General features: G+C 51.4%; 1 protein-coding gene across 1 annotated transcript in view; it reads right to left on the reverse strand.

Annotated features, from left to right (window-relative positions):
* Positions 1-10,137, reverse strand: part of SLC2A4 (solute carrier family 2 member 4) — a 386,485-nt gene extending 376,348 nt beyond the window's left edge. Inside the window, exon 1 of the mRNA XM_069645770.1 lies at positions 9,764-10,137. Within this exon, the coding sequence (XP_069501871.1) occupies positions 9,764-9,811 (48 nt within the window). The 5' untranslated portion in view covers positions 9,812-10,137. The remainder of the gene's footprint in view (positions 1-9,763) is intronic.
* Between the last annotated feature and the right edge of the window lie 351 nt (positions 10,138-10,488).

A 10,488-nucleotide genomic window follows, 5' to 3' on the forward strand; every position in this document is an offset into this window, starting at 1 on the left:
CACACTGATGCATTGTGGGACATGTATAAAGCTATGATTTTCAGAGAAGGGGGTACCTCGTTCTCCATAAAATATTTTAACAACTACCAGACGGAATAACCCCATGCCCTTCTGGAAATCGAGTCAATGTTTCATACCCAAGTTGTTTCGTACCTGGTCCAATTCCATCCAGCGTTTTTTGCTGTGCACTCAGCAGAAAGTGGACTTTTTCTCTATGGGGAAATGAATGGGAGTAGGCCGAAAACAGTATTTTTTGATTTCTTAATAACTTTTTCATTTTTTAATGAAACTTTCCCAAACTTTCTAGTCAGGGAGAGGAAAGGGGGGTCGTGGAAGACCTTTTGTTTGCAAAATATCAGCCAATCCATCATGCAAGTCAAAAGTTATTAGCAATTTAATTTTTGGGTCTCCTATGGAAATTGATACTCAACTATAGTGTGGTGACCTTATAGTGTGGCGACCGCTGCACTATTATATATATATAGGAAACGCCAGTTGAGCCAAGTCACACATTCCAAAACGCCTCCTAGTAGCCAGGGGAGTTGCTAGGTCTGGAAAAGACCCGGGGCTACACTGATGTTGGAACTGCTGGGACTGGGGGGCTAGCTAGTCTTTTGGCTGTAGCTCCTGAGATTCTATCCGGGGCTACAACCAAAAGATCAGGGGCTACAGCCCCCTTAGCCCCCCCCTAGCAACGCCCCTGCTAGTAGCCATCGTTGCAAGTTCACTTCCAGTTCTCAGATAGCACAACAAGGCATTGTGGGTATGCAAATGAGCTCAAATGCAAACTTTTTTCTACAGGAAATTGGCTTTGTCTAAGAGGGCAGTGTTACTTTATACATAGCTTAATCAACCCAAAACAGACATTTGTAAGGTTCTATATATATATATATATATATATATATATATATATATATATATATATATATATATGAAACAAGGCACAACGTGTGCAAGCACTACACTCACGGCTCCACTTAAAAATGCATAGAATGTTGCCATAAGGATTAAACACGACTTTTATTGAAGGCAACCCACAGGCAGCATGAATGGAAGCTACAAAGGAAAACGCGCTTCGCAACGACTTGGCGATTGTTCACATTCCACACATAATAAATATATATATATATATATATGCATTATGTTATTTTGAATAAATTGTAGAATTCTATTTTGCAGAACCAAGTGTAGTATTGTGATAAAAAGTAGTACATCTGCACGTTGTCATGTAAGGTACACAATTGTGGGCTTTCAAGTCACTGCCAATGGCATTCTGGTACTTGTAGTCTTTGGTCACTTCAAAAACGACTTAAGGAGAACTCAAGTAAAAGCAAAGTCCAGGACTGGAACAGGGCGCCCCCCTGGCTGCTAGATAACCTTATTTGAAGTGGGCCTCCGCTTGTCTTCAGTTTACTGCTGGGGGGGTGGGGGGATGCAGGCCTGACATTTCTCAAGGAAACAAGGAGGCTTTAACCCCTTAAGAGCTAAGGTCAAGTATGTTCGTCCTGTATAACCATAAGGAATTATTGTCGGCTCCGCCCACTGCCACACTTCAAACTCCTTTGGGTGATGGCGGCGTGCAGGAGACTGGGGAGAAGGACGGGAAAGGGGGGGAAAGGGCGAGCTGTCGGCGCCCGGGAAGGGCTGAGAGGGTGCTTATCGGCTGCAGCCTTGAGTATGGGGGCCATGGGTGCTCATACCCGTCTCAGGGCTGTTATTCGGGGCTTGAGAAGGGGACTGGAGGAGAAACTCCTACAGAGCGACGGCGGGCTTATCTCTGAGGCGATAAAGAAATCCCAACTGCGGAAGGCGCCATCGCAGCAGAGAGGGAGGAGGGGGTCCTGAAAGCAGCAGCTGACCCCAAAGCCTCATGTCAGGAGGGGCACTGAAGGGCACTGAGATCATCAGCTCCTGCCCGGGTGCTGGAGTTAGCAAGGGCATCGCTAAAGGGCCCAGTGCGTTAGCAAGGTCTTTGGGGGTGAGCCTGTGGGGGTCACAACCTTCTGGCCGACTGAAGTAGCAAGGTCATTGGGAGATAGTACTCTGGTGTAACTACTTTTGAACCAGAGAGGTAGCAGGGTGGTTGGTAAGGGACCCTGTGTGGTCTCTGCTTGCTGTCCCAGAGAGGTAGCAGGGTGGTTGGTAAGGGACCCTGTGTGGTCTCTGCTTGCTGTCCCCGAGAGGTAGCAGGGTGGTTGGTAAGGGACCCTGTGTGGTCACTTCTTGCTGTCCTAGATAGTTATCAAGGTGGTTGGTAAGTGTTCCTTTGGGGTCACTGCTTGCTGTCCCAGAAAGATGGCAGGGTGCTTGGTAAGTGACTCTGTGGGGGTCACTGCTTGCTGTCACAGAGTGTCCCCGTGTGGTCTATGCTTGCTGTCCCAGAAAGGTAGCAGGGTGGTTGGTAAGGGACCCTGTGTGGTCTCTGTTTGATGTCCCAGAGAGGTAGCAGTGTGGTTGGTAAGGGACCCAGTGTGTTCTCTGCTTGCTGGCCCAGAGAGGTAGCAGGGTTGGTGGTAAGGGACCCGGTGTGGTCACTGCTTGCTGTCCCAGAGAGGTAGCAGGGTGGTTGGTAAGGGACCCAGTGTGGTCTCTGCTTGCTGTCCCAGAGAGGTAGCAGGGTGGTTGGTGAGGGACCCTGTGCGGACCCTGCTTGCTGTCCCAGAGAGATAACAGGGTGGTTGGTAAGGGACCCCGTGTGGCCTTGCTGTCCCAGAGAGTTATCAAGATGTTTGGTGAGTTTCCCTTTGGGGTCACTGCTGGCTGTGCCAGAGAGGTAGCAGGGTGGTTGGTAAGGGACCCTGTGTGGTCTCTGCTTGCTGTCCCCGAGAGGTAGCAGGGTGGTTGGTAAGGGACCCTGTGTGGTCACTGCTTGCTGTCCTAGAGAGTTATCAAGGTGGTTGGTAAGTGTTCGTTTGGGGTCACTGCTTGCTGTCCCAGAAAGATGGCAGGATGCTTGGTAAGTGACTGTGGGGTCACTGTTTGCTGTCCCAGAGAGGTAGCAAGGTGGTTGGTAAGGGACCCTGTGTGTTCTCTGCTTGCTGGCCCAGAGAGGTAGCAGGGTCGGTGGTAAGGGACCCGGTGTGGTCACTGCTTGCAGTCCCAGAGAGGTAGCAGGGTGGTTGGTAAGGGACCCAGTGTGGTCTCTGCTTGCTGTCCCAGAGAGGTAGCAGGGTGGTTGGTGAGGGACCCTGTGCGGTCCCTGCTTGCTGTCCCAGAGAGATAACAGGGTGGTTGGTAAGGGACCCCGTGTGGCCTTGCTGTCCCAGAGAGTTATCAAGATGTTTGGTGAGTTTCCCTTTGGGGTCACTGCTGGCTGTGCCAGAGAGGTAGCAGGGTGGTTGGTAAGGGAACCTGTGTGGTCTCTGCTTGCTGTCCCAGAGAGGTCGGAGGGTGGTTGGTAAGGGAACCTGTGTGGTCTCTGCTTGCTGTCCCAGAGAGGTAGCAGGGTGCTTGTTGAGGGACCCTGTGTAGTCTCTGCTTGCTGTCCCAGAGAGATAGCAGGGTGGTTGGTAAGTATCCCTGTGTGGTCTCTGCTTGCTCTCTCAGATAGGTAGCAGGGCGATTGGTAAGAATCCCTGTGTGGTCTCTTCTTGCTGTCCCAGAGAGGTAGCAGGGTGCTTGGTGAGGGACCCTGTGTAGTCTCTGCTTGCTGTCCCAGAGAGGTAGCAGGGTGCTTGGTGAGGTACCCTGTGTGGTCTCTGCTTTCTGTCCCAGAGAGGTAGCAGGGTGCTTGGTGAGGGACCCTGTGTGGTCTCTGCTTGCTGTCCCAGAGAGGTAGCAGGGTGGTTGGTGAGGGACCCTGTGCGGTCCCTGCTTGCTGTCCCAGAGAGATAACAGGGTGGTTGGTAAGGGACCCCGTGTGGCCTTGCTGTCCCAGAGAGTTATCAAGATGTTTGGTGAGTTTCCCTTTGGGGTCACTGCTGGCTGTGCCAGAGAGGTAGCAGGGTGGTTGGTAAGGGACCATGTGTGGTTTCTGCTTGCATTTCCAGAGAGGTAGCAGGGTGCTTGGTAAGGGAACCTGTGTGGTCTCTGCTTGCTGTCCCAGAGAGGTCGGAGGGTGGTTGGTAAGGGAACCTGTGTGGTCTCTGCTTGCTGTCCCAGAGAGGTAGCAGGGTGCTTGTTGAGGGACCCTGTGTAGTCTCTGCTTGCTGTCCCAGAGAGATAGCAGGGTGGTTGGTAAGTATCCCTGTGTGGTCTCTGCTTGCTCTCTCAGATAGGTAGCAGGGCGATTGGTAAGTATCCCTGTGTGGTCTCTTCTTGCTGTCCCAGAGAGGTAGCAGGGTGCTTGGTGAGGGACCCTGTGTAGTCTCTGCTTGCTGTCCCAGAGAGGTAGCAGGGTGCTTGGTGAGGTACCCTGTGTGGTCTCTGCTTTCTGTCCCAGAGAGGTAGCAGGGTGCTTGGTGAGGGACCCTGTGTGGTCTCTGCTTGCTGTCCCAGAGAGGTAGCAGGGTGCTTGGTGAGCGGCCCTGTGTGGTCTCTGCTTTCTGTCCCAGAGAGATAGCAGGGTGCTTGGTAAGTGTTCCCTCCAGATTGGAAACCAGTTCTCCATATGGTGCCTGCAGATCTAGACACAATGCTCAGCTCTGGCCTCCAGAGCTAGGCCAGTGCTCCAGGTGAGGCCTCCAGAAGTTCATGCAATGCTTCACATGAGGTCTCCTAGTCTCCAGGCAACTGTGATCCTTTTTCACTGTTCTTATTCAGCCCAACCTCCCCCTCTCTTCTCCAAATAGAGCATTTTTGAGGCCATTAAAAATGTTGACGCCCTAATCTCGCCCCCCTCCTCCAATCATACACAAGCTAGAACTGCTGGTTCATGCACCCGCTGCAGAGACTTGTGAGCAGTCTGCAAGCCAGAAATTCCACTCCACTGTCTCGGGAGGATAGCTCAGGAGCAACATGCTCGACTTGGAAGCAAGACGTCTCGGAGCAACACAGGTTCGATCCCCGGGTCCGCGCTTAGAAACCCTCTTATAGATAACCTATCAGATGAATGAGATTTGTTCCAGCCTAGCGAGATTGTCCTATCGGTAATGCATATGGACGGGAAAGCTAACATTATAGAAGCACATCTGCCCCCTGTTAGGTCACCAGCCAACGAGGAAAGACAGGCAGGCCTTGATAGTTGCCCTGGAGAGGCCTGGAGGTCATTTACTCCCCACGTCGCACAGGGAGGGCCGGCTCCACGCGCACACTCAGTCTTACCTTCGGGGAATCGGACAGTTACTGCTGGCAGCAGCCATCGCGTCTGCGGGGCGCTGCGTGCGCGCCAAGTGTCACTCATTGGATGAGACTCGGGGACTCCCATCTAGTAGCAGAATAACACTATTCTCCAGGCTCCGCAGTGCCATCGGCCTTACTTGAGTCTCACACCTAATAATCGGCATGCCTAGGGTAAAATACGAACGTGTGGCCGGGAGAACAGCTCAGGGGTAACACGCTCGCCTTGGAAGCAAGACGATGCTGATCAACACAGGTTCGATCCCCGGGTCCGCGCGTAGAAACTTCTAAATAACCAATTACAATATCTTGACCTTTATTTCCCATGGGTGGCTGTTGGCGTGCACAGGTGGATGGATGCACACGTTGGGTTGAGGAACTTGCCAATGAGTTAGAGATGGGTGGATGGGATGTGGATGAAGAGAAAGACGAAGGAATAGCTGACTGCTCTCGGTGGACAGACGAAGGCCTTGTGTGGATGAAGGATTTTGCTGGACGGATGCTCCCATTAGTGCCTTTTGGGTGGATGGACGGGTAGCGCATGTATGCCTTGATAGACAGGTCAGGGTGCTGGGTGAATGGATGAGTTTGTTGGGTGCCTAGGTGGGTTTTGGGCGGATCACATGTAGGCTGGAATGAATGGATGGATGAAAACATGGGTGGACAGATGGATGAAGTGTGAGTAGGATGGTTGGGTGGACAACTGAATGGATAGACGGATGGAGGCCTGGGTGGGTTTGGATGGATTGTAATGGGTGTCTCTGTTAGATGAATGGATAAGTTGGTTTGCTGGATGGATGAGTGGGTTGTGTGAATGGATGAATAGATGGACAAAAGGGTGGATGGATGGATGCATGGTTGAGTTGTGGATGGATGGTTTGATGGGTGTCTGTGTTGGAGGAGTGGGTTGTGTGAATAGATGAATAGATGGACAGACAGGTGGGTGGATGGAGGTATGGTTGAGTTGTGGGTGGATGGTTTGATGGGTGTCTGTGTTGGAAGAGTTGGTTTGATGGATGAGTGGGTTGTGTGAATGGATGAACAAATGGACAGACGGTGGATGGATGGAGGCATTGCTGAGTTGTGGATGGATGGTTTGATGGGTGCCTGTGTTGGAGGAGTTGGTTTGATGGATGGATGAGTGGGTTTTGTGAATGGATGAATAGATGGACGGATGAATAGATGGACAGACAGGTGGATGGATAGAGGCATGGTTGAGTTGTGGATGGCTGGTTTGATGGGTGTCTGTGTTGGAGGAGTTGGTTTGATGAATGGATGAGTGGGTTGTGTGAATGGATGAATAGATGGACGGATGTATAGATGGACAGACGGGTGGATGGATGGATGGAGTCATGGTTGAGTTGTGGATGGATGGTTTGGTGGGTGTCTGTGTTGGAAGAGTTGGTTTGATGGATGAATGGGTTGTATGAATGTATGAATAGATGGACAGACGGGTGGATGGATAGAGGCATGGTTGAGTTGTGGATGGATGGTTTGATAAATGTCTGTGTTGGAGGAGTTGGTTTGCTGGATGGATGAGTGGGTTGTGTGAATGGATGGATAGATGGATGGATGAATAGATGGACAGACGGGTGGATGGATGGAAGCATGGTTGAGTTGTAGATGGATGGTTTGATGGGCATCTGTGTTGGAAGAGTTGGTTTGATGGATGAGTGGGTTGTGTGAATGAATACATAGATGGACTTACGGGGGATGGATGGAGGCCTGGTTGAGTTGTAGATGGATGGTTTGATGGGTGCTTGCGTTGGAGGAGTTGGTTTGATGGATGGATGAGTGGGTTGCGTGAATGGATGAATAAATGGACGGGTGAATAGATTAACAGACGGGTGGATGGATAAAGGCATGGTTGAATTGTGAATCGATGGTTTGATGGGTGTCTGTGTTGGAAGAGTTGGTTTGATGGATGAGTGGGTTGTGTGAATGGATGAATAGATGGACAGACGGGTGGATGGATGGAGGCATGGTTGAGTTGTGGATGGATGGTTTGATAAATGTCTGTGTTGGAGGAGTTGGTTTGATGGATGAGTGGGTTGTGTGAATGGATGTATAGATTGACAGATGGGTGGATGGATGGAGGAGTAGTTGAGCTGTTGATGCATGGTTTGATGGGTGTCTGTGTTGGAGGAGTTGGTTTGCTGGCTGGATGGATGAGTGGGTTTTGTGAATGGATGGATAGATGGATGGATGAATAGATGGACAGACGGCTGGATGGATGGAAGCATGGTTGAGTTGTGGATGGATGGTTTGATGGGTGTCTGTGTTGGAAGAGTTGGTTTGATGGATGAGTGGGTTGTGTGAATGGATGAATAGATGAACAGACGAGTGGATGGATGGAGGCATAGATGAGTTGTGGATGGATGGTTTGATGGGTGTATGTGTTGGAGGAGTTGGTTTGATGGATGGATGAGTGGGTTGTGTGAATGGATGAATACATGGACAGAAGGGTGGATGGATGGAGGCATGGTTGAGTTGTGGATGGATGGTTTGATGGGTGTCTGTGTTGGAGGAGTTGGTTTCATGGATGAGTGGGTTGTGTGAATGGATGTATAGATGGACAGATGGGTGGATGGATGGAGGAATAGTTGAGCTGTTGATGCATGGTTTGATGGGTGCCTGTGTTGGAGGAGTTGGTTTGCTGAATGAATAGATAGACGGATGAATATGTGGACAGAGGGATGGATGGATGGAGGCATGGATGAGTTGTGGATGGATGGTTTGATGGGTGTATGTGTTGGAGGAGTTGGTTTGATGGATGGATGAGTGGGTTGTGTGAATGGATGAATAGATGGACAGACGGGTGGATGGATGGAGGCATGATTGAGTTATGGATGGATGGTTTGATGGGTGTATATGTTGGAGGAGTTGGTTTCATGGATGAGTGGGTTGTGGGAATGGATGTATAGATGGACAGATGGGTGGATGGATGGAGGAGTAGTTGAGCTATTGATGCATGGTTTGATGGGTGCCTGTGTTGGAGGAGATGGTTTGCTGAATGAATAGAAAGACGGATGACTAGGTGGACAGACGGGTGGATGGATGAAGGCATGGTTGAGATGTGGCTGGATGGTTTGATGGGTGTCTGTGTTGGAGGAGTTGGTTCGATGGATGGATGAGTGGGTTGTGTGAATGGATGAATAGATGGATGAATGAATAGATGGACAGACGCGTGGATGGATGCAAGCATGTTGGAGTTGTGGATGGATGGTTTGATGGGCGTCTGTGTTGGAAGAGTTGGTTTGTTGGATGGATGAGTGGGTTGTGTGAATGGATGAATAGATGGAGTGACGGGGGATGGATGGATGGAGGCATGGTTGAGTTGTGCATGGATGGATTGATGGGTGTCTGTGTTGGAGGAGTTGGTTTGGTGGATGGAGGAGTGGGTTGTGTGCATGGATGGATGCATGTTTGCTGTGCTCTGCTGTGTAGGCGCTGCTCCTATACAGTTCAATGTCTCCACGCTAATGAGCACAGTCCCACCCAGGGAAATGACCCATTGAGGGTTGCATGTGGAATCTTCTCCCTTATGTTATGTTATGTTATGTTAACAGTACTTATATAGCGCACCGGCATCAACAGAATTGGTCCCCAGGCGCTCTGGTGGATCTGTAAACGAGAAGGTGGGAAGGGTTAGTAAGGTGTAGAGGGAGTAGGATAGTGAGAGGATGGTATACTCTTGGCAGCTTCAACTCGGTGGACACCGGGTGCTGAGCTTTGGTGCTAGTATCAGATTGGGGTCAGTCCGCGTGTGCTGTTGATGGGTGCAGCTTATGTGTTGCGGTGTGGTGAAGTGTGTGCAGCTTGTTGTGCGAGAGATGGTTGTGTGAGTTTTTCAGTGATATAAGTATGCAGAGAGTTTGAGCTTATATTGTTAGTGGGTTATGTGAGAATTAACGTGCTGACCTACATGGTTCTAAGTGTGGCCCATGCTGACAGTCAAGTTACATCTAGGTGTGGCAGATGCTAACACACACAATCCTATCTAGATACGGCGCAGGCTAGTGTTCACAAATTCTATGTGTGGCCATGCTAACATTCAAGTTACTTTTAAGTGTTACTTGTAATGAATGCTGCAGCCCACAGCTACATCAGAGGGGCTATGCCAGCTGTGGTGGGGGGTGGGGGGGCGGAACCAGCATTTTGAAATCCCCCCTCTTCCCCCCCACTCCCCCCCCCGTCTCTGCAGCCGGTCCTCTCGGCATGGAACTCGGATGTGTGTATGAGAAATTGTGCCACAGAAACTCGGCAAAGTGTCGGCCCTTTGCGTGCCCGCTTGAGTCCTGTGTTGCACATGCACAGAAGAGGAAAAGGAGTGGTAACAGGAATAACGAGTCTACACCCAGAGCAGGGCAGGAGACGCAGGCCTGTAGTGCGCAAGGCGTGTATGAGGGGCTAGGAGGGGGCTGCGCGGGCTCTATCTACGAAACAGATCTCTTTGGAAACCTGCCAAAAGTGGAAGATCAGCGCCAAGATTCGGCCGCCTCGGTTACTAAGTGCTATTTACAAACAGTCACGCTCAGGCACTCACCTCTCCGCCCGCGATGGGGCTGAACCGAGTGGCTCGAACCAGTGGCATCACAGACTAAACCAGTCGCTCCCAGTAGAGCCCGAAGCTGTTCAGTGCTTGACCTTGGGCAAGGTGAAGGGTGGCAGTTCCCCGGGTGGCCGTGGGCGCCCTGGCGGGGGCGCTGGGCTCTAGAGCTGGACGCAGAGTGCGGTGGGCGCGGGGTGGCGGTGCCGGGATCCCCGCCGGAGGTGCAGTTCGCGGCGCCCTGACTGCAGGAAGTTCTGAGGGGCAGGGAGTCAAGACGGGGTGGCGGCGGGGGTGGCCTGTGCCAATGCCGGTGGCAGGAGTTGTTCTGCTGACACTTTCCAGGGGGTGAAAATGTCCTTGAGAGTGAGTTATACAAAAAAAACCTTCCTCCTCACTGCCCCTCCCCTCCACACCCCAGCTCATTGGTTGGGAGGGGGGAGTTGGAGAGAGAAGGGGTGGGGGTGACATTTGAGGAGTCGCGAGTTAACGGAATATGACCTGCCCACTACGTCCTGGCATTTTCACGGGCACTGGGGTTACGTTCCCATTACTTATCCATGAGAATGGGCGCGTGGGGGCGTAAAGCCCAGCCCGCTGCCGCTCTCTCTCTCTCTCTGGGAGCGGAGGGCGTGCACACATGAACAGCACTCGCTTTGTGAGGCAGTACTGTGCACATGGAAACAGCACTCAGTGGGCACACACGGAGACAGACACAACTG

Source organism: Ambystoma mexicanum, chromosome 1p (genome assembly GCF_040938575.1).
Source record: "Ambystoma mexicanum isolate Mex_15411 chromosome 1p, UKY_AmexF1_1, whole genome shotgun sequence".
Lineage (NCBI taxonomy): Eukaryota > Metazoa > Chordata > Amphibia > Caudata > Ambystomatidae > Ambystoma > Ambystoma mexicanum.